Here is a 23676-nt window from a genome sequence, read left to right as displayed (position 1 = left end):
CCCAGCCCACAGGCGGAGAGGAGCTGATACGTGTTGAACAACCAGCACTCAGGACGAGAGCTCGGATTTGCCCCTTTCTGTGGCGCAAATACTCTCACCGTGGCTGAGTTCCAGGCGCCCGGGAGGGGCCGCTGACGGTGGGGTCGGGGACAGACGTGCGGTGGCGCCTCATCGCACCGTCAGTGGCCGCAAAATAACCGCCAGGGCCCAGAGAACCGTAAGATGTAGTAGAATAACGAGGATATAAACCCGCGCGCGTTTATTACCTTTGTTTTTATTTTTTTATTTTATTTTTTAAAAATTTTATATTGGCGTGTAGTGGCTTTACAGTGTTGTGTTAGTTTCAGGTGTACAGCAAAGTGACTCAGCTACACATATTCCCCCTTTTGTGAATTTCCTTCCCATCCAGGTCACGCAGTGGGTCCGTACTAGTTACCTGTTTTATGGGTGGTGGTGTGTAGATGTCAGTCCCAGTCTCCCAATCCCGCCCTCCCCAACCTTTGTTTTTAACAGCATTTATTTAATGGTAAGTTGATTTCATTTAATTTTTAATGGCGCCATGTTTAACAGCTGACTTGCAAAATTCCCGACATCTGAGCCAGCTCCAAGCCAGCCTGCCGCTGCCGCACGGCGCCCACCTGCACCTTAGGGTGCGGCGTCCCCGCTGAGTGGGCGCTGAGCTGTGCCCGAGTGCCCAGCGCCGCCAGAGGATTGTGGGCTGGAGTTGAGCTCCCGTTCACGCTCTCAGCAGGACGTCCCTCGTGCTGAAATTGTGCACAACCCACACAACTGTCCATGATTGTCTTTGGGAGATCAGGCAACAGACAGTCTAAGTCAGCGCCATCCAGTAGGGCCCAATGCAAGGATGACCGTGTTCTCTCTGTGCTGTCCACAGTGGTAGCCCCTGGCCTGAGCGCTGGAAGTGTGGCTAAGGCAACTGAGATGCCAGACAGACAGACAGGGAGAGAGAGAGACATAGAGATAGGTAGGTAGGTAGATAGATAGATAGATAGGTAGATAGATAGATAGGTGATAGATATAGAGAGATAGATAAATGACAGTGTAAAATGTACAAACCGTAAACTTTTCCTTTTCAGTGTATATATATATGCATAACGGAATCACTTAGCTGTACCCCTGAAACGAACACAACTTTGTAAATCAACTATACTTCAATTAAATTTTTTTTTAAATTTCCCTTTTTAAGTGCACAGTTCTGTGGTTTTAAGTCCATTCACATTCCCAGCACCCATCTCTAGAACTTTTTCATCTTCCCAAACTGAAACTCGGCCCCCATTCAACGCCAGCTCCCCATCTTCCCTGCTCCGCAGCCCCTGGCCCTACCATCCTACCTTCTGTCTCCATGAGCCTGGCCACCCCAAGTGCCTCCTCTAAGGGGAATCTTACCACACGTATCCTTTGGGACTGGCTGGTTTCACTGAACATAATGTATTCACGCCCCATCCATGGTGTAGCACGGGAGACACTGGATTCTTTGTTTTATTTCATTTTCATGAGTTGAAATCGAAGTAGCCACACATGACTTGCGGCCACGGCATGGGACAGAGAAACTCTAGACATGTTGCAGAGAAATTGTTGATTAAAACGGGGAAGGAGAGGCCCCCGTCTGGGACGGGCATCCTGGGTTTTCTATCCTTCAAAGAGAGCTGCGTGCAGCACCGTCCCCACCAGGGGACCCTGGGAGTCGGGATGCAGGGGGGTCTCCAGGGCGAGGTTTGATGAAGGGCAGAGGCTGGGGAACTCGGGGAACCTGACGTGGGGTGCTGTGATTCGGGGTGAGCCAGGAACGCTCAGGCTGGTCTGAAAGTCAAGCGTCCGGGCCACCTGGTGTAAAGAGAGCCACGCTTCTGTCACCACCCTGTGAACTTGCCTGAGGTCTCTCCTGACCCTTGCAGTGTGCTCTGAAAGACCCGTGTAGGTGTGGGCTGTGGGAAGGGGCTCCACGGGGGTCCCTGCTGCTGCCCTCGCCCCTGCCCCTGGCCCGGGAATGCAGGTGGGGGGCAGGCAGGAAGCAGAGGCCTCCCTGGGGAACCTGCAGGATCAGAGCAGGGGTGGCCTCTCCCTGGACCTTGATCTAGACATTCCCGGCTACGTCCTTGGAATTCCCTGTGGTCAGCTCGAGCCATCCATCCATCCGTCCGCTGGGGAGGGCCGAGGCTGGGAGTGGACACCATGGCCTGGATGCTGTGGGAGGGCAGATAAAAATACGTTCACATCGGACGTTAGAATGGAGCCGCTAAGAGCCAGGGCTCTGCTCTCAGCCAGACCTGAGCTTAAACCCAGACTCAGTCACTTACTAGGCTTGGGTAAGTCCCTCAGTCTTCCTGAGCCTCTGATGCTTCCTTCGGAGCACGAGCTCGGGGGTTCTTAGGAGGATGAACTTGACAACACGGGTCATGTTTAATAAGAGCTCAGCAGTAACAATTATTCCAACTACTCTCAGTCTCTAACTAGTTAACCAGGTTATCTCCCCACTGCCTTGTAGGCTGTAGACAGATGCATACCTCCTGAGCACATGGGCAGAGGGGCTCCTGGGGTCTTCTCTGAGGCCACGGGACCCTTCTGGAGAGTCACCTCCGACCTCTCTCGTTGCAGCGCCAGCGCGAGACCCTTCCTGCTGTACGTAGCGCTGGCCCACATGCACGTGCCCTTGTCCGGGAGCCCGCTGGCAGCAGAAGCCGGGGGTCGAAGGCTGTACAGCGCAGGCCTCCGGGAGATGGACAGCCTCGTGGGCCAGATCAAGGACAAAGTTGACCTCATAGCTGAAAACAACACATTCCTCTGGTTTACAGGTAAAGTAGTGAAACCCAGCCAGCCTCACTCGGATCTAATGGATAACCCTGCACACGCCTCCCAGAAGAGCAGAGTCTGGGTGGGTGACCCTCTTCAATGGGGCAGGGGGCTTGCCTTGAACTTGGGGCCCTGCTAGTGTCCGTTGGCCTGCAGGCTGAGCACCTGACCGTTGAGGCCAGCAAGGCTATGCCGCTGGAAAGGCTTGCACAGAGAGAGCAGGTACCCTGCTGGCCCCTTGAGTGTCGGTCAGGGCCGTCTGGGTATTGCTCTTAATTGTTTATGAGTGACTTTGACATTGTGAACCTGCGTAATCCTTGGGCAGTTCTAAGAGTCCCTCTTCAAGGTTGTCACCAGGTCACATCTGGCTGAGTGGCGCTGGACCAGGGAGCTGTTTAAAGGGCCCACGCAGGCATCGCGGGTCTCGGGCCCCTGTCTGGAGCGAGGGCGGTGGACACCTGTGTTTGAATCTCTGCTGTTGGGAAAGTTACTTTAACCTCGCCTTCCTCCTGGGCAGAATCGAGCTAACAGTTGACTCTGTTCCACAGCAGGTTGCAGGGTCAGGAGGTGACGTGGAGCACTGAGTGCATCACAGGGCTCGGGAAAGAGTTGCTGGGGCTTCTCTGGCTGCACAGTGGTTAGCGCTCCGAGCGCCCAGTGCAGGGGGCACAGGTTCAATCCCTGGTTGGGGAACTAAGATCCCACATGCTGTGCAGCCAAAAAAGAAAAAAAAAGAGTTGCTGAGCTGAAGACAGTGGTGATGGGATAGCTGAGCCCATGTCCGAAGGCACGAGCCTGAGCGTGGGGCGAGCTCGGGGCAGGGGCGGTGCACCTCTCTGAAAGCCCGTCGGACGCAAGCCCCCTCCGGAAGGTCGCTCTTCAAGGGCAGGAGTGGTGTTTGTGTTCACACATGGTCCTTCGTCTCTGCAGTCCCCTGCTGTCCACAGGGACGTGGGGCCAGAGGGAGAGGATTGGACGAGCATCCTGCCGCCTGTTGACGGCTGCGTGTTGCTTCTTTTGGTTTCTAGGAGACAACGGCCCGTGGGCTCAGAAGTGCGAGCTAGCAGGGAGCGTGGGGCCCTTCACCGGATCGTGGCAGACGCGTCAAGGTAGGGGGTGCCGCTGGGTTGGGGCACCTCACTGCGGGTGCGGAGCCCTGGCCGGGGCGTAGGATTCGGCCTCTGGGAGGACGGGTTTATATCCAGGCCTTGGGGCATCGTTGTGAAATAGGGGCAGATTGCTCACAGCCGCCAGCTCCAGGAAAGAGACAGTTTGGGGCGGAGAAAGTTCGCGTTCAGCCCGGATCGTCCCCTTCCTTTTCTCCCAGGGCATCAGCCCTCTCCCTGACAGGCCCGTCCGTGACCCTTTCAACAAACATGCTCTGCCTTTACTTTTATCCCGACACCCTTGCTCTTCCTCCTCCCTTTCTTTTCTTTCCTTTTTCTAAAAAGTCATCCCTCCATCCATCCAACCATTAATTTATTTCATTCATTCAAGAAATATTTAGTGCACAGCTCTGCAAGGTCTCTATATGTAGTATCTCTCAACCTTAGTGAAGGACAGGTAGTAGTAACTCCAGTTACAGCTGAAGAACGAGAGAGGCTCAGAGAGGCCAACTAACTTGCCTAGAGCCGCACAGCTTTGGAGGACAGAGCCAGGCTTGCTACCAAGTTAAAGCTGGTAATCTTCCCATGACACCATACTGCCTCTCTTTATTTAAACATCCTGCGCCCACCTGCTGGGAAGGACCTCCCTCTCCGAAGGGGACAATTTGGCAGTATGGACCAAAGTCCTGAAAAACATGCATGCCCGGTGATGCGTTCATTCCTCCTTGAAAGAATTTGTCCTCAAGAAATAATGGGCCAAGTGCACAGAGATGTATGTAAAAGAATGCTCGTTGCAGTAGGTTTGCTTTATTTTTGAGAAAAATAGTTAGACATCACGCAAGTGTCCAGCAAGAGAGGAGTGTGCAAAGAAATTATGATGCGTGCATTTAAAGAAACACTAAGGAACCACTGAAAATGGTGCATGTGATGGGCCTGGAAACAGTTACATTAAGCACTTTCCATTGAGTAAAGCAGCTCACAGTTATTGTATAAAACTAAGTATGTGTATTCTCGGAAAAATCTTGAGAAAGGCAACAATAGGTAACAAAACATTAGCAGTGATTACCTCTGCATGGAGGGGGGGGAGGTGTAGTTTTCCCCTTTGTTTATTTATTTATTTTACCATGAATTGGTATTATTTTATAATACCATTTTTTTTTTTTGTCTGTGTTGGGTCTTCGTTGCTTCATGGGCTTTCTCTAGCTGTGGTGAGCAGGGGCTACCTTTTGTTGTGGTGTGTGGGCTTCTCAGTGCAGTGGCTTCTCTTCTCACAGAGTATAGGCTCTAGGCACACAGGCTTCGGTAGTTGCGGCTCATGGGCTCAGTAGTTGTGGTGCACGGGCTCAGTTGCTCCGAAGCATATGGGATCTTCCCGGATCAGGAATCGAATCTGTGTCCCCTGCGTTGGCAGGTGGATTCTTAACCACTGTGCCACCAGGGAAGTCCAAAAAAAAGAGATTACAAAGTTAAAATAAAATTAAAATTAAAATTTAAGAAGGTACTTGTATCCGAGGGATTCAGAAGTGAGCTTGGCAAGATTATCCCCTGGGGCTGGGTTTTCCCTGCTGTCCAGCTGGCTCCTGACCTGTGGCCCCAGCTGTGTCCAGGTCGGAGGACACAAATTCCCTCTGACGTTAGTCTAGCAGAACATGTGTCATTACCTAGAAGCTGGAATTTTCACGTGTCCCAGGCTGGGGGTGAGAAGGAAGAGCTTTAACCTGGAGTTCCTTGGATCAGATCCCTTGAGAACGTTATAGGTGAGTGGCTGCTGGGGCCGCGGCCGCATCTCTTGTCTGGACATGCGCGTGGGGAGTCAGGAACGCTGGGTGCTGCCTCCCCCAGGCTGCAGTGACCAGACGACTTCATCCCTCTGGGTGTTGGCGTTGCCCTGTGCGTGCACGTCTTTGGCCGGTCCAGTTCAAGAGCGCTGTGATTTAGCTCTGGTTCCTGGAGAGCTGGACCAGGAAAAGATGCCAGGACCGAAAGTGGTGGAAGTATGTCCAGTGGCCGCAGCCACAGCCTGGAGAAATACAGTGCCAACTGGGAGTGGTTTTTTTTTTGTATCCGCTGATGAAAATTCCTCCTCTTTGTGCCTGGGTACCCTCGGGCCAGGCTGCTGTCTTCAGTGCTCAGTTAGAAGAGCCTGCAATCATTTTTGCTCTCAAGGGTAAGAATCCTGAAGGCATGGAGACCAAGGTTGAGGGGATAAAAATCTGTCAGTAAGTGGCTCCCCTGTGGGGATCTTTCTGTTTCCTAGGAAGATGACCTCTGATGTCCTGAGGACCTGCCTTATCTTTTCTCTTCTCCCCCTTAGGAGACAGTTTTAAAAGAGTGAACTAGGCTTGTGGGTGTGTGGGTGCGGACCGTGGCCCCATTCTTCGAGGGAAGAACTTTATGAGGTACACACGTATCAGCGGGGCAATACATCCTCCTTCCATCACCGCTTCCTTCTCTTTCCTTCTATTTGTCCAGTGCCTACTATGTGCCAGGGACTGTGCTCAGAGCTGGGGACACACAGATTAACAAAGCCCCTGGCTTTAAAGGAGGACGGTCTGGAGTGGTGTGTCTCAGACTTGAACGCGTAGACGGGCCCTGGGGATCCTGCACCCAGTAGGTCTGGGGTGGTGATGGAGATGCTGCGTTTCTAACAAGCTCCTAGGTGATGCCCATGCGGCTGGTCCAGGGGCTGCTGTGAGATCCACCGGTGTGGGATCTGCACATCCAGCACCACGCGAGTCTGCAACTCTCAGATCTGGACCCGAGGTTATCAGGTGTGGTCCCAGGACCACAGCATCGGCACCACCTGAGAGCTTGTTAGCAATGCAGATTCTAAGGCCTCACCCCAGACCTACTGAATCAGAAACTCTGGGGTAACAAGTGCTGGCAGGACGTGGGGAAAAGGGAACCCTTGTGCACTGTTGGTGGGAGTGTAAACTGGTGCAGCCACTGTGGAACACAGTATGGAAGTTCCTCCACAAATTAAAAATAGCACTATTTACAGTAGCTAAAATGTGGAAGTGACCTAAGTGTCCATCAACAGGTGAGTGGATAAAGAAGGTGTGGTATATGTGCATAGATAGGTGATGCAATATTACTCAACCATAAAAAAGAATGAAATCTTGCCATTTGTGACAACATGGATGGACCTGGAGGGTATTATGCTCAGTAAGAGAAGTCAGACAGGGAAAGACAAATACTGCATGATTTCACTTACACGTAGAAGGTAAGAAGGAAAACAAATGAACAAACATAGCAAAATAGAAACAGAGTCATAGATACAGAGAACAAACGGGTGCTTGTCAGAGGGGAGGAGGATGGGGAGAAGAGAGAAATAGGTGCAGGAGATTAAGAGGGACACACTTCCAGTGACAAAATGAGTGAGTCACCGTGTGGAGAATATAGTCGGTAATTATGTGATACCTTTTTATGGGGACAGGTGGTCACTAGACGTAGCGTGGTGAGCATTTCGAAATGTGTAAAATATCAAATCAGTATGCTGTGCACTAGGGACTAAAATAGTATCGTAGGTCAACTATACCTCAAAACCAGACAAACAAACAGACAAACAAACTCCTGGAAAAAGAGGTTACAGCTGTGGCTCCCGGAGATGGGGGCCGGGGGCGGGGGCGGGGGATTGGATGAAGGCGGTCGAGGAGGACAACCTTCCAGGGATAAGATGAGTAGGTCAGGGGTGTCGTGTCCACCACGGTAAGTGCAGTTAACCTCGCCGCATGGTACACGCTGGGAGAGTAAATCCTAAGCGTCCTCATCACAAGGAAAAAACTGTTCTCCTCCGTCTTGAATGTCGTATCTGTGTGAGAGGATGGGCGGGTCCCTGCCCTTATTGTCACCTTCCTTCCGTGGTGTGGGAGTCGCGTCATCGTGCGGGATGCATCCGACTCATGCTGTCGCCGGTACTGAGCCCCCCCCAACTTACATCCCCTAAAAGAAATGCCCGCACACTTTACGCACCGGCCGCCCGTCACCCGCCTCCTCTGGCACGTGGCTCCGTCCCAAGAGGCCTCGCGAACGTCTGTGGGGCTGACGGGAGGGAGAGGGGCCAGGACGCCACGTCTCTACTGAGTCAGAGGTGATAAACACGGGAAGTGAGTGACAGGCTCTGCGGGAACCTCCCCGCGTCCAAACACGCGAGGGTCGGAGGCCTCCGTGAGCTGCACTCCAGCTACCTGGTTGGCCGAGTGGGGGGCCTGAGGCCGAGCAGGGGGGAGGGCTTCCCGGGGGGCCAGCCGCCGAGGGGGCGGCCGCGTGGTCTGCCCACCACCCGGCTTGTTCCTCTCCCACGTGCTGTTATCCCCCGCCCCGGTCATACTGACGGACGGCTCAGCGCCTGGACAGTCCTGTCTGACTCCGTTGCCCCCCCCATGGTTGTCAAGGAGAATCTCCTTTGCCCTGTGACCGTCTGAGCCTTCCTGAATCTACAGGAGGCAGAGTGGGGAGACGGACAGAGGGCTTCGGAGGCCAGAGACTCGCCTTAGCTCAGGACCTGGTGCCCGGCGGCCCCTGGGCCTTCCCGCCCCGTGTCCTCCCCCGTGGGGGCGGTGGGGGGCCAGCTGGAGGTGCCTGGCTCTACTGCCCCCCACACGACGCCACCTCTTCACTTCCAGCCGGAACAGACCGGTGGGGGGGGGGGCGCGGTCCCCACAGAGAGAAGAATTGGAAGAAAGGCCCTGAGGAAGATGTTCCCGCTGAAGGACACGGCAACTTAAACAACACAAGGATCACATCCCAAGAGTTCTGGTTTGGGAAACTGTGCTCTGAGGCTGGATGTCCTTCATGTCAAGACAACAAGCGCCCTTTGTTGGGGGCAAGTCCTGGCACCCATGGTGTGGCTGGATGTGGCGTCCACGGGACACAGCACTTGGATTTATGGTGGGGCTGGATCTGGAAGCCTTTTCCTTTTCTCAGGAGGTCCTGAAGAAAAGGCGCACTTCGTGGAGGGGTCAACACTTCCCCTTCCTCGGTCTCCAAATCAGCGTCCCATCAACCTCTCCTCACTGCCCAGCCTGCTGCTGGGGACTCCGCGAACCCCAGGTGGAAGGGGAGTGGCCAGGGGGCGCGGGTCATGGGGGAGAGTCTGGGGGTCCCTCTGGACCACCTGCTCTTCTTCGCACAGGTTCCTTGTCGGTGGGATACGTGTGCATCCTGCTGTAAAGGCGGCCAGTCTCGAGGGTCCATGAAAGCGAGAAGACCGTCAGTGTTTTCGCCACGGAGCGGGACAGACAGTACCCAGAGCCCTGCTCCTTTCTCCCTGCAGCCGGCCCAGGACGTCAGGCCACGCGCTGCCTTCCCCTGCTCCCAGCCCCCCGGCCCCCCACCTCCTCGTCTTCCCTTTCCTCTCCTGGCCCAGCTGCCTTGCTCAGCTGATGGGATGAGGCAGCGTCTCCTGGAGTCATCCTTTCATCCCGTGCTGGAGTGAGGATGTGCCGCTGGGCTTGGCTGGCGCCCTGCAGGGGTGAGGAGAGGCTGAACCGGGGGGCAGGGGCCACACCACAGCGGCCTGGCCTTCTCCCAGAGCAAGGGGGCCCGGGGTGTGCGGCCGTGCTGACCCCAAGCCCACGGCCCCCCTCCGGCTCCCAGCAGCCGGCCCTCCCTTCCCCGCTCCAGACCTATTTCCTCTCCCGGACAGAACCAACACCTTGTTTGTCCCCGAACGGACGGCTCCTCTGTCTGGAAAATCTTTTCTTGTTTTATTTGAAGAGCAGAACTGTTCCTTCCTCCCCCCCGGCGATGAGGAAACATGCTGTTGAATTTGGCATCCTGGGCTTCTGGGAGACCTTGGTTGTAACTCGATGCTATCAGGTGGTTACGTAACATTTCCCGCTGGGAAGCGGGCTCTACATCCTGGGCCTTCTGTCCAGTTTGGGGCAGAGGGTGGGGTGCAGAGGGGTGGGAGGCGGGAGAGGGAGCAAGGGACGGGGCTGTCGGCCCCCGCGGGGGGCAGGGCTAGCTGACGGGGCCCCAGCTGAAGTCAAATGACGTCCCCTTCCGGGCCGCTGGCCACCAGGCTCGGAATGTCCCCGTCCCCACACGTATGCCACCCCAGGCCAGCCGGAGTCCTTGGCCCCAGCAGAGGCCTGGCTGCCCTGTGCTTCTAGAAAACGAGTGTGTGCTCCGGGCATCCTGGGCAAGGCACGGATTTATATTTAGAAACAAAGCCTGCTTCTTTAGAAGGTTGTAGAACGTGTGCTCCTCAGAACAGGCGTGTTCTTCTACCCGAGTCACAAGTGTAAATGCCTTGCGGGACCAGGCAGGTATTATAGACGAACAAAAGTTTGTTTTTGTCCACTGTGGCCAACATTAGGGATTCCGTAAATCAGACTGAAGGCTCTGTCTGATGACATTCAAATTTAGTTTTAAAAAAAAATACGATTTGTGCCAAACCAAACTGTCAGGGGCTGAATGCAGTGTACGGGTAGCCAGGTTGCGACTTCTGCTACTTTCTATCTGTAGGTAGTTTTGTTTTGTGTTTGTTTTGTTTGGGTTTTTTTTTTTTGGATGGCATTTATTGGGTGCTTCTGGGGCAGGCACTGTACCAAAGGCCCTTGCTTAGAACTTTATACACATCACTTTACATAACTTTTCCACCATCCCACGAGGTCAGTGCAGTCATTCTCCCCCTTCGCGGCTGTGGAGATGGACACGGAGGGACGTTGAGAATTCTGCCCAAGGCCTCACGATGAGAAGGCGTCCTCCTGTTTACCTTACTGGTATTTCTCAGCCTCTGGTCCTCAGGGACTGGTGTCAGAATGACTTGGAATCAGACCCCACCCGAGACTTACTAAATCAGCATCTCTGGGGTCCTTCCGGTGGCGCCACATACTAGGAAGTTTGCCAGCCTCCGTGTCAGCCACACGGCCTGGGTGACTCAGGGAACCGTGGCATTTGGGGAGCACTCTTTCTGGGAAGGACCCCTGTGCCTAAGTGTAGGTCGTGGTGAGTCTCCCTCGGGCTGGGCTTTCCTGCGTGCATCATGGAGTGGCATTTTCTCCCCTAGCCAGGAAGGAAGAAGTAAGCGATTTCATGAATCATGCTGCTGTTTATATTTTGGTTGCTGAGGCTAAATATTCATTGCTTTAAGTAAGAGGTGCTGCCTCCGTTAGAGGCATGACGAACTGCAGGTGGACTGAAACACGTCCTCGTGACCAGCCGACGTGCGTTTCTCGACAGCAAGCCACACGCAGCGGACACTTTGATGTGGCCAGTGCCGCTGACCGGAGGAGGAAGCCTGCTCTCAACTGACAAATAGCTGTGGAAATTAAAAAGTGCACACTGTCCTCCCTGGACTTAGGTGGCTACTGTTCTCTCTCACTGTAACTTGGAGGGTGACAGGTGGGCGCCCGCGGCGTACAGGTGTCAAGGTGCGGGCCGTATACAACCTGTCGTGAAAAAGCACAGGAGCTACATTTCGTTTCGCAACGCCTGGCGTCCGCTTTCTGATTTTACCCTTTGCTCTCTCCACCCTCGGCCTGGAACGGGCGAGCTCTGCGTGACCTCACCAGGAGAGCTTGGCGAGGTTGCTGGTACCCAGGCCCCACCCCAGGCCCATTAAATGACAATCTCTGCAAAAGGGACCTTGGCACGGGTATTTCTTAAAAGCTCCCCTAGTGATTCGGATATGCGTTCAGGGGTGGGAACCTCTGCCCGAGAAGGTCCTAGAAGGTTTAATGGCTGAGGGTGCTGGCTATGTAGTTAGACTTGGATTTAAATTCTGAGTCCACTGTGTCTGTGCTGTGTGACCTTGGGCAAATTACTTAACCTCTCTGAGCTTCGACTTCCTCATCTGAAAAAAGAGGATAACAGGGCTTAGTTCACAAAGTTGTCCTAAGGATTAAGGGAGATAACGCAGGGTAGCACTTAGCATTACACGTAGGTGCACTTAACTTGGTGCTTAGGAAGGGCTCAATCAATAGGGGAAAGTATTGTCAATGTTCTTGTGGTGTTTCACGCGGGAAGAGTTTGCGTTAGTAGGAGCAGGTATCACTGAAGGGCATCGGGGAACCAGGGCCAGCGTGGGTCTCCGTGTCTGCCGGTGCAGCTAAACCACAACAAACACTGTTAGGTGTTTCTCAAAATCAGATGCTGGGTTATCAGACATCAACCCTGGGGACTCACAAGGAAGGCTAGTCGGATCTTTTAAAGTTGGTCCCCCGATAGCAGTGCCAATGAGATACTGGAATTTGGAGTGAGAAGGTGTCCGTGCTGTGGGGGGGTATATTTTTTTATAATTGCGTACCTATACTCTGGACTCGTTTAAGATAAATTCCTTTCGAGTACAAGGCTTGTAGGCATGGCTGGAATATATAATTGTGTCTTTCTGGTAAAGCCAGAACCCAAGGTCCAGCCAGGTACTAGCTGGCCGGTCTTGACGACATAGGAAGGGGCCCCCCCACCCCCGCCAAACTTTTCCTCTCTGTGTCCTAGTTCCTGAATCTTTGCATGTGACGGTCCACTCTGTTGACGTATACATGTTTTTTAACTGGCCGAATTTCTCCTGACCGCTCCAGCTCTCGCCTCTCTGCTGAAATAAGGCAAACGCATTGACATATTTTTCTCTGAAAACGAATTAGGAAAGTCAATCGTCTGAAAAAGAACAAAACAAAAAGGTTATGGCAAATGAGCAGAACCCCTAGTGGTGAAGACCAATTAGCGATTGATTAATGAGGGGCCAGCCTGCCCTTCTGGAAACACCCTGGAGACGGAGACTCTGGTGCTTGCGGCCCAACTGCAGCGCCAGCCCCCAGCCTGGGCCTGCTGGTCGACCCTCAGAACCACTGGCTTGTTGCTTGGAATTGAAACCTTCACTTTTCCTTAGCATCTGGCCTGAACGCCTAAGCAAGTGCATCTGAATATCGTGCTCCATGCACTTGCAAATAAACGGACTCTATATTTTCTCCCCCCTATTCCCCAGGCTTCCGTAGACACGCCCCTCGTGGGTGGGTGGGGATTCCCCGCAGAGCTCCCGCACGTGCGATGTGCGATGCTCCTTCTCTGCTCTTTCGCCGCGGCTGAAGCATCCGTCACACGGTCCCAGGCCACGTGGGAGTGCCCGGCGGAGCTCTGCACGCGTGGACAGTTGGGAGTGGGCTCTAGGTATTGATGGGCAGCAGGGCTCCAGATGGGAAGAGGGTATTTTAGACATCTCGGGCCAAGTCAAAGAGTTTCCCACTCACCCCCGACAGCTCCACTTGGTTCTGAGAGCCCCACACCCCTAAACATACACGGTCCTCACAGACTGTTGTTCTGTGTTTGGCTTCTTACTTCCACACTTGGGGGGACTCCAAAGCTGATATGAGAACATTCCGAGAATGCGGAGAATTTCCGTTGTTGGGTGCTGGGCCAGGGACATCAGAGGTTCCGTCGGCGGCAGGGCAAGGGCAGAGGGACAGCGGCCTTGGTCCTCCCGCCCCCGTCCTCCCTCCCCGTCCTCCTTGCTCCGGCCAACCATGAGGACGTTGCATGACCACGGTGTGTGTGAGGCCCACACGCCGTTTGCCTTGGAAGGGCTCTCTACACGCGAACTGTGTGGAATTCCTAGCTCAGCCGGGATGAGGCCAGAGTGTGTGTGGGAGGGTGCGGATGGTCACGGTGAATTGGACGCAACGCGTATTCAGGATGTTTCCATAAAGCCTGACCTCACCCCTTCCAGCCCGCCCGTCATCGTCGCACTGGTGGTCACTTTTGACTTCGTGGTTACAGAGATAATTCCTTTAATTACCCAGTGGAAATTCGTAGATGGCACGTAGATGGGTCTTACCTCCCCCGAGAGGCAAGAGGTCGAAGCTATGACGAATGCTGTCTCCACAGCATCGGAACAACCCATTCATTCAAAAGAAAAGGCAAAAAAAAAAAAAAAAAAAAAGAAAAGTAAAGCAGAGAGAACAAAATACAACAACAAAATCAATGCCACGTTGGACAGATCAAATAACTGGAGGAATTTCTGCCTTTATCTCATTTCAAATAATTTTATTTTTCCATCCTCGATATTGATCTGTATGAAGACACGTTCACTCATTCATTTATTCAGCAGCTATTTGTTGAGCAGCTGCTGTTCTGTGTCTCGGGTGCCCAGGACTGATGCCACGTCCTGGTGTGCCGGTACACGTGAAGCCAGTCAGTAAGCAAGCCAGACACTCTGAAGTGTCCAAAGTGGCGTGAAGAGATTAAGCGACGTGCGTCCCTAGAGAGGGACAGACGCAGCTATTTACAGCTGTTGTGTCCGCTAAAATACAAGCACGTATTGAAAGGATTAACTAGATGAATAAAAACGGCAGGTTACTGAAGGAAGTCATCCCTGGAAGCTCTTAGAGAGTCCCCGTGGAGAAAGACTCTTTCCCAGAGAACCAACTGTCTCCCCTCCTCTCACAGGCGGAAGTCCAGCCAAGCAGACCACCTGGGAAGGAGGACACCGCGTCCCGGCTCTGGCTTACTGGCCTGGCAGGGTCCCCGTCAACGTCACCAGCACTGCTTTGCTGAGGTATGAGACCCAAATTACCTTGAGACGTCGGGAAAAGTCACAGATGCTTGGGTGGCTAGAGACCTCCCCCATCACCTGCCCTGGCCAGGTGTCCCCAGATACTTCCCAGCCTCAGAGCGTCCCTGCGTGGAGCTGCCTGTAGCCACAGTGCGGCGGGACTCTTTTCAAGCCATCCTCTGGGGAGACGTCTCTGGGAAGAGGCTGCTGGGTGGGTCGCACGGTCGTCCGTGCTGGGTCGCGGCGGTGCCTGCTGAAGGGAAAACGGCCGCAGACAGAGTAGGAGCACCATTGCCACGTGTGGCCTGGGCCAAGCTGACGATGGGGGGCGGGGGTCAGATCCTCTGAGCCAGCCAGATGATTCCTTCCTTGGGGGTCGGGCAGGTGTCCTGGGGGTGGCTGCGTCAGGCCTGCATGTCACGGGTGATCAGGCGGCCCTGGAGGGAGGCAGAAGGACAGCTGGGAAGGAAAGGATGAATCCGTGGGTGAGGACCTTCTTCCAACCCCTGGCAAAGAAGCTTCTACAAAGAGGTGCTTCCTTTCTTCTTAGGATGGTTGTAGACGTGATCACATCTCCCGATCACTCTGACCTCCTGGTCTAGGTGGACCCAGGAGACCCCCTCCTTGGGGCAGAACTCGACTGTGGTGCGGCGTTCGGAAAGCAGCACCTCGCAGCTCTGCCGCCACGACTTGTAGCGGGGACCTCTCGCCTGCCCGCAGGGGCTGTCCTCCCCGTGGTTCTGCCCTGAGCCCATGGACAAGGGGCCCCTCTGTAGAAACAGGGCCTGCTCACGTGCTCAGTGGTCTTGTTCTGGTGAAAGACTGATTTGCCGGTTCCAAAGGTCCTTCCCCATTCACCAGGTGGGTTCTGGCCTAGAGAACACAGCCCAGTGGAGGAGAGCAGGCTTCACTGGCTTCCCCCAGCACCCCAGAGGGGAGGCGATGGGGAGACTGGAGCCTAGGGGAGAGGAAGGGTAAACAGCGGTGACGGCCAAAGTCGGGGGTGAGTGGGCACTGTCCCTGGCAGCCTCTGGGCCCCCGGGAACGCCCCGTCAGCCCTGTACAATTTGGGGGGGGGGGAGTTGCCAGCAGGTGTGACAGCAACAGCTCAGGCTGGAATCTGTGATGTCAGGCCGGCCGGGAAGAGGGCCAGGCGGGCTGCTTTTTATGGGCCTGACTTGCTGCACTCAGGCCAAGGTTCACGGGCCGGGGTGGACGTGCGCAGAGGACTCAGCCGTCTCTGAAGGGACATCACCAGGAACCAGGCACAAACTTCCCAGCTGGGAATGGCGTTTGTACCTACAGTCAACTGCGGCACCATGATAAAATCGCATTGTTTTGTTGATAATTCTGGGCTTCAGAGGCGACAGCTGACTTAGGGGACAATTTGGTGAGTGTCCAAAGGAAGCCAGTCTTGGTAGAAGGTGACATGTGCTTGGAATTTTACCAGGACAATACCCATACACCAGAGCAGCCTCTCTCAGGTTATTTTTGGTGTTAAATCTGTCTGGATGGCAGCAGGACAGTGTGTCTCCATAGAATTCACCCTCTTGCTATTTTCTCATGTGAATCCGTGTAAAGCACACTAGGGTGGGGCGTCCTCACTGCCAGGAGGGTCGCTCGCTCAGGGTCAGCTCTCAGGAGAAGGCTGGTATGGCCTGAATTCAAGACACTGGTGTGATGTGCTTCACGTTCTTGGAAGCCCGGCCAGACACGCCCACCTATGAGTGTACTTAATCACCTCTTCTGTCACTTCCTCTGCTACTTCAGTCCCCAGAGGAGGTATGTCTCCTTCCAGATCAGAGGTCTCTCCCTTCAGCCGCTCGGAGCTGAGGCCAGAATTCCTTAACGCAATCTCCCCGTGCCCCTAAGGAATTGTGGACATGGAGAGCAGATGAGCTGATATAGATACGCACGTGAACACAGAAAAGTGAAAAGGCGTGTTGGGAGTCAGGGGAGAAGGGGGCCACACTCACCCTGTTGGGGACCTTTAGGTGTAACAGGTGTGTTAACAGGTGTGCACCGCGGTGATGTGGTAACATCAAAAGAAAGGTCTTACAGACGCCCTGACCGCACAGCCCAGTGACATACTGCAGAATGGGGGCAAATTCGTGTATTCAATGAAGATGAATTGTGTCCACTTACAGGGCAAGCGGGGCTCCCGGGACTGGGGATGTAGGAACGGGCACATCGGACAGGAGGCTTCTGAGGTTGAGGCGCTGACGTCCCTTCAGGAGGGCGGGGCTTGGCAGCACGTGTGGAAAAGGGCCTGGCGGTTTGACCCTAAAACTCCAAAGCCGGGTGTGTTGGCTCTGTTGGCATTGTGGGCCGCACCGTTCTTCGTGGCGGAGGGTGCCCTGGACATTTAAGGCTGTTTACTAGCAGCTCTGACCTCCGCCCACTAGAGGCCGACGGGCCCCCAGCCCCAGTCGTGACAACCAGAACGTCCCCGAGCAGCTCCAGGTGTCCCCTGGGAGGACAGACTCGTGCTGGCTGAGAAGCACAGCTGTCCTGGGGTTTCTCTTGGGTCGCGGACACAGAGGGCCGGGGTCTGCTCTGCTCCTGAGCGGGGAGGCCCCCGCCTCTGTTCAGAACGGAGGACCACGCTTTGGGAGATTCCTGGGGCAAGTCTACAGCGACTAGAAGGACAGGAAGGACTCGAGATAATCTCACTTGAAAAACAGCTAAAGGTCTGTCTTGCCGGGAGAGTGGATAACGCCCGGGGGACCCCGAGGCTGTCTTCCCGTATCCGAACGGCAGGCAGTTGTGTGCAGGGGCATTCGGCTGGCCTTGCGCCGTCTCGAGGCACAGAACCGGTCCCAGAAGTAGGCGCTGCAGGGAGACGGTGCTCACGTGGGTCCTGTGGGTTAGGTGTCACCCTCCCTGGGCAACGCCCAGCCGCACATCTCCTTTCGAGTCCTTGTAGCTGGCAGTGGGCTGGGGGGGTGGATGGGCGGTGGTCCTGCACCCACGCCCACTCCTAGCTGCTCTCTGCTCTGCGATGGACGTGTTCGTTTCGGTGTTGGGTCCTCCTGATGCCCTGGGCCCCCCGTGCTCCCTGCAGAGGTGCTGTCGGGCTCTGCTGGTCTCCAAGAGGGACCTGAGGCGGGGGCTGGGGGACCTGCAGCCTGTCCAGCCTCCACCGTGGGACGTGGGCCAGGAAGGGGTGGGCACCGAGCTTTCCCCAGGGGTGACAGAGCGAGTTACCCGCAGGAAGAAACTTGCAACTAGATGCTGAAGAGATCACGCCTCACGTCCTGGGGACCGTTCTCGCTCTTCCCCAGTCTGGAGGCGATGCTGGTCTCCCTCCCTCACTCCAGGCACAGAGTCCAGGCCCTCACACCCCCACCTGCCCTCCAGCAGCCCCTCGCCCGTCTCACTTCCCGTCTTCAGATCCCACCTGCCATTTCCCAGATGTCACGTCCCCCCCTCCTAGGAAACAGCGTCCTTTCCGCCCCCTCCCTCTGCCCCCAGGCAGCCCAGCGAGCACCTCCGTGCCCTCCCACGCGTGTCCGCGTGTCCTGAGGTCCAGGCCGGCCCCTTGCAGCCCTGCAGCTCCCACATGCTCCCCACGGTCGCCCGGTCCCCACTCCCAGGTTCTGCTGGTAATTCCTTGGGTAAAAAGACAAACATGCACACTTCCTCTGAACCGCCTTCCGCGCCTTGGGCTGGCTGCAGCCGCGTTAAGAAAAATGAGAACATCTTCTCACCTGGGTGACAGAACATGCGGTGTGTCCCCCGCCCACGCGGACGGCTGTCTGCTGGGTCGCCGTGCCTGCCCGGCCCTGAGCAGGCTCTCGACGGCCCTTCTCAGGACCGAGGCCTCCAGGAGCCGGGGCCCACCTGCCCGGCAGGCCTGGAGGCACGGTGCCGGGGCCACAGGACACTTTCATTTTCTTTTACAACCACACACACAAAAAGCCAGAACGTTGTTGGTTGAAGAAAATGGTTCAATATTTCTCCTTTATATGTTTATCTTTATGTCAACACAGCTGTAAAATGTAATTTCCAGTATTTTATACGGAGAAAGGAACCACAAAGGCACGTGGACCAAAGTCCCATGAAAGTAGGACTGCACCTTCCAGAAACCTCCGTCCCAAGTACCACAACAAACTGTGGAAACTTGAAAATTAGGTTTGGGGGTGTTTTCTGGTCTCTTCCCCCAAGGTTTCCAAGACTCCCGGGACCAATTTTTTAGAGAGGGTTTGGAGTAGCTGGGGTCCCTTTGGTGGCCTTTACAAGACTGGTGCTTTTTCCAAGTTTGGGGGGGCGGGGGCTGGGCTGGGGCCCAGGGCCGGGTGTCCTGGGGAGATCTCCCTTCTCCAGGGCCCCCCTGGGGGGCTTGGTTTTCTCCATTATGTAAGGAAGGACTTTTTGGTAGCCTAAGCTTGGAGGGGTGAGTCCTGGAGATACGGAAACTTTTGTCGTGGACCAGAGCGTTCCTCTGGGCTGTGGATGAACTGGGTACCCCTGAGGTTCCTGCCCGATCCGGAGACACCAGGACTCCGTGAATAGGAGCCCCATGCTGTATATGGGAGATGCTAAGCCTCGTGATGGCGGGGGCGGGGGTGGGGTGGGAATAAGACGGGAAAAGGAAATACATCACGCTGTGCACGTCTTGCCTTTGCACACGTGTTGGGGGCCAGCTCCTGGAGGATGCATCGCAGGAGGTGAGCCGCTGGCTACGGGGACTGTGAAGCCAAAGGCAGCCCAGACGCACTCTGTCCCGTAGTCAGAGGAGAGATTCTGCCTGGGGTTGTAGGCAGAGCTCTGGACCAGAGGAGAGCGAGGCCGGCCGGGGCAACGGGGGGCGCGTGGCAGGTCCCTTTTGCAGCCCCTCTTGGGGGAGCAAGGCTCCCCGCCCAGACCCAGGGCTGGGGGACGCGGGAGGTGGGCCCTCTTTCCCGGGCTGTCCGGCCTCACGCGGGCCCGGCCCTTGGAGGGCAGTGTGGCCTAGCGCAGAGGCAAATGGTGACTTCAGAGGAAATCAGATTCACAAAGTCCAGCACCGCGTTCACGGCGGCTGCTGTCGGGTGAGGGACCGTGTGTGCTGCCCCTTCGTGTTTCTGGATGGTATCATTTTTTCCTGCCCTGAACAGTGACGATTTCGTAACAGGAATAAGAGAGCTAAATGAGAGGGGGTGGAATGTGTCACACATGACAGCATTCTAAACAAAGACGAGCTATTTGCGACATGGAGACCCGGGGCGGGAAAAACGGAGTGCGTGTTCCCTTGCGGACACACGTGTCACACGCTGCTCCTTCCCGGCGGGGGGCGGTGGCCTAGGTGGTGACAGGTAGAGCCCCTTGGTTCTTTTTTCACTTTATTTTTTTTTAAGTTAATTTTTACTGGAGTATAGTTGAGGTACAGTGTGTTAGTTTCAGGTGTGCAGCAAAGTGAATCACTTATACGTACACAGACATCCACTCCTTTTTAGATCCTTTTCCCATAGAGGTCATTACAGAGCATTGAGTAGAGCACCCTGTGCTGCGCAGCAGGTTCTCGTTAGTTGTCTGTTTTATACATAGTAGTGTGTACATGTCAGTGCCAATCTCCCAGTTCATCCCACCCTCCCCTTCTTCCTTTGATGTCCATAATTTTGTTCTCTACGTCTGTGACCCTATTTCTGCTTTGCCAGTAGGTGCATCTGTACGATTTTTCTAGATTCCACATGTAAGTGATATCATGCAGCATTTGTTTTTCTCTCTCTGACTTACTGACTTCACTCTGTGTGATGGTCCAGGTCCGTCCCCGTCTCTGCAAGTGGCTCACTTTCACTCCCTGTTGTCAGAGCCCCTTGTTCTCAGGTAGGTCTGCAGGGCTGACCCTGTGAGTGACTGTAACACAGACACGTAATGAGCCCTCTGCGGCCCAGGCCCGCTACGTGCCTCACGTGTGTCTTTCACGCACGCCGCCCCGTGAGGCAGGCATTGTGATTACCACGCCCATCTTATTTCTTGTTTTTATTTGTCCACACTGCGAGGCTTGCCGGATCTTCGCTCTCCTATCGTACCCCTGCCCCCTGCAGTGGAAGCTCAGAGTCCTAACCACTGGAGCACCAGGGAATTCCCCTGTCATGCCCATTTTAGAGACCAGAAAACTGAGGGCTGGATAAACACATGGCCGAGCTGGGATTTGCGCCCAGGCAATACCTGGATTGTACAAAGCCCGGGTGCTGCTCCTGCAGGAGCAGAAATCCAGATGGGCCTGAAGGCAGGACAGGTAGGCAGAGGGGGCGGGCCATACAGGAGGCTGTCGGTGCTCAGTGTGGGCTGGTCCCCAGCACGGCCAGGGAGAGAGCCCGGGGCCAGCTGGGGCCGATTCTGTCTCGCTCTCCCTGCAGCGTGCTGGACATCTTCCCCACGGTGGTGGCCCTGGCCGGGGCCCGCCTGCCCGAAAGCCGACACTTTGATGGTCTGGATGCCTCAGGGGTGCTGTTCCGCAGGGCGCAGACTGGCCACAGGGTAAGTGCGGGCGGTGCACGTGCGGCCTGGGCTCCTCACGCGGGGCGGGCCTGCCGCCCCCTCCGTACACAGAGCCGTCCTCCGGAGATGCCTGCAAGTGGCCGCGGGCGATCCGGTCTGCCAGACCCCGAGGGGTGACGCCTTCGAGATGAAGCTCTCTTTCCACTCCCCCCTCTGCTCCCCGAGTCCGTCTCGTTCATCAACGTGGCGGCATCGGCCGGGCGTCCCTTGGTGCGGCGTCCCTGTGATGAATGATTTTTTTTTCTCACCATCATTTAATTTTCTTTCTTTTTGTTTATTTGTTTTGTTTTGTTTTGTGGCCATGCGGTGTGGCATGTGGGGTGTTAGTTCCTCGACCAGAGATCGAAGGTGAGCGCCGTGCACTGGAAGCATGGAGTCCTAACCACTGGGCCACCAGGGGGTTCCCACCATCGTTTAATTCTCTGACGTGATGTAGGCACGCGGCCCATTTGTGTTGGATGTGCGGCCAGTGTCTGTGAGTTGTGTATCGTGGGGCTCCCTCCTCCCCCCCCGCCCCCCACAGCCACCCCCCCACAACGGAAGCTTCTGGAGGGCAGGGATCTCAGCAGGAAATTCTCAGTACACCTCACACAGGGCCTGGCGTCTGGCCAGCACGCGCGGACGAGCACTGGATGAATGAATGAATGAGGTCTGGGGAGGCAGGGCCGGCGAGGTCCTCACGCCCCCGACCTCTCCCGGCTGCTGGAGGGCTCGGCGCAGACTCGGCTCGGAAGCGCTCGGTGGCCGTGACAGCCAGGACATGTCAGGCCTGATGGCCTTTGCCTGTCTTTCTGTGTGTTTCACCCTGGCCCAGAGGAAGAGGAAGTGGGAGGGGGACGAGGCGGGCGGAACCCGGAACCCCCTCTGGAAGGCCCCGTGAGCCCAGCTTCTCGGGGAGGGACACACACATCAAAGGGTCTATTTCTGGCTTTACTGAGGGTCACGTGGAAGTGAGTCACATGTCCTGGGGCAGTTCCTGCAGCGGCCCTTCCCCGCGGCCGGCACGCCGGTCCCCAGCGGGCGCCAGGGCTTCTCGGGGGACGCCCGTCGAACCCCCTGGCGCGGCAGCCTCTGCTCGGTTGAGCCCCGGTCCCGCAGGACCGCTCGCAGGAAGGTGGCTTCCGCCTGTGGGCTGGGAGCCCGCAGCGTGTGACCCTGGGGGGTTGCTGGGGACGTCAGCGGAGCGATGCTCTGGGTGTTTATGGCCACGCCGCGCAGAGAGTGACCCGGGCCCCCAGGGAGCGCCTCAAGGACAGGGCGGCCTGACCCTGTGCGCCGTGCTTCGGGGGAGCCAGCTCCTGGGCGCGGAACTTCCGTCTGCAGCATCTCCAGCCGGCAGCGGGCCGCTCTCTTCCTCAAGCTGCCGCTTCCGCAGACCCACGAGGCCCCGCTTCGGGGCTCCACGGACCCTGGGCTGGGCGCGCGTGGGGCTGGGCCCGGGGCTGGTGGGCGGGCAGACGCAGGCCGCAGCGCCCTTGGGGGCTCTGTGGGGACGTGTGATGTGTGGGGGAGGCAGCTGGAGCTGGGCTGACCGGCCCCCTGGCCGCACCCCGGGGCCCAGAAGGAAACGGGCACGGCTTTCTGCTCAGCAGGACTTCTGCTGGTACCTCCAAGAGGAAAAGCACGTGGGCGCGGGCCCCTGTGGGCCGGGCCCAGCCTCCCCTGGAGGACTGGACCCCTGCCCTGTTAATCAAACACCTTAGAGGCTGTGTCGCCGATGGCCCTGAACTTGGCCTTGGGCTCTTCTGGTCGCCACTAAAGAGACTAGAGTAGATCATCTCGAGTCTGCAGATGGGAGGCTGGGAGAGAAGAATATGAGTGATTGTAGAGGTATACATACATATATGTGTATACACACGTGTGTATACATACATGTGGGTTTTTGTATACACTTGGTTTTTTGGTTTCTGGTTTTTGGCCATGCTGTGTGGCGTACAGGGTCTCAGTTCCTCAACCAGGGATCGAACCCGTGCCCCCTGCAGTGGAAGCTCAGGGTCTTAACCACTGGACTACCAGGGAAGTCCCTTGTTTTTGCTTTTGTTTTGGTATTCAGTCATCATTTATTGAGTAAGTACATGTGCACGGCACTGTATCAGATTTTCTGAGACATCCAGCGGTGTGTAACAGACTTAAAGGTTAGATTTAAACTTTGCCACCTGTTTGGAACATTCAAATTAGAATGTTAGTACTTAATACTCAAATCAGAATAGATTATACAGTTCCCACAGCACACACACGGATTTTTTAATAAAAACAACTGTGTTCACCCCTAGGTATATCCTGGGCTTATAAGAGTCTAGCGTGGGTTGGTTTAGAAAACCATTTCAGTTTCAAAAAGCTCAAAGTAACTCCTAGATCATCATCTCAAAACCGTATGCAAAATGTCTCAGCAGTTGGGTTCTTCCCTGTTTTGCAAACGAGTAACGGAAAGTTGAAGAACTGAAGCAGCCTGGGGCCACGTACGCCCTGGCACCCTCCCCGGGCCCTACGCTGAGAGGTTGACAAGCAAATGCTGGCAGCTGGGCTTCCCGCTGGGCGGCCACTCTCTGCCCACTTCATGGACGTCTAGGGCCGGGACGTTGCTGATGTTCATAGCCAACGGCCACTGACGCCGGGCTGCGTATTCCCGCATCTGCAGAACCTTCTGCTTCCGATCCTGGGGGTCGGTGTGCAGGCAACGAGGGCAGCCACGAGGGGGGCGAGGGCAGCGGGCGGGGCAGGGGGCACAGCCCAGGAGCCGGCATCCCACTCTGCTCACCTGGTTCCTGGATGGAATTTGAA

At 55.7% G+C, this 23676-nt stretch overlaps 1 protein-coding gene across 42 annotated transcripts in view; it reads left to right on the top strand.

Annotated features, from left to right (window-relative positions):
* The window catches only part of ARSG (arylsulfatase G), a 116560-nt gene that overhangs the window by 80256 nt on the left and 12628 nt on the right, over positions 1-23676 (top strand). For 40 of the 42 annotated variants that reach the window (XM_057714824.1, XM_057714807.1, XM_057714826.1 and 37 more), the window contains 4 exons: positions 2617-2813; positions 3840-3920; positions 14304-14412; positions 20754-20874. In XM_057714824.1, the coding sequence (XP_057570807.1) occupies positions 2617-2813; positions 3840-3920; positions 14304-14412; positions 20754-20874 (508 nt within the window). The remainder of the gene's footprint in view (positions 1-2616; positions 2814-3839; positions 3921-14303; positions 14413-20753; positions 20875-23676) is intronic. The other 2 variants (XM_057714830.1, XM_057714831.1) reach the window with 2 other exon arrangements.

The sequence above is a fragment of the Hippopotamus amphibius genome, chromosome 17, assembly GCF_030028045.1.
Source record: "Hippopotamus amphibius kiboko isolate mHipAmp2 chromosome 17, mHipAmp2.hap2, whole genome shotgun sequence".
NCBI classification, from domain to species: Eukaryota; Metazoa; Chordata; class Mammalia; order Artiodactyla; family Hippopotamidae; genus Hippopotamus; species Hippopotamus amphibius.
This window is presented reverse-complemented; position numbering and strand designations above follow the sequence as displayed.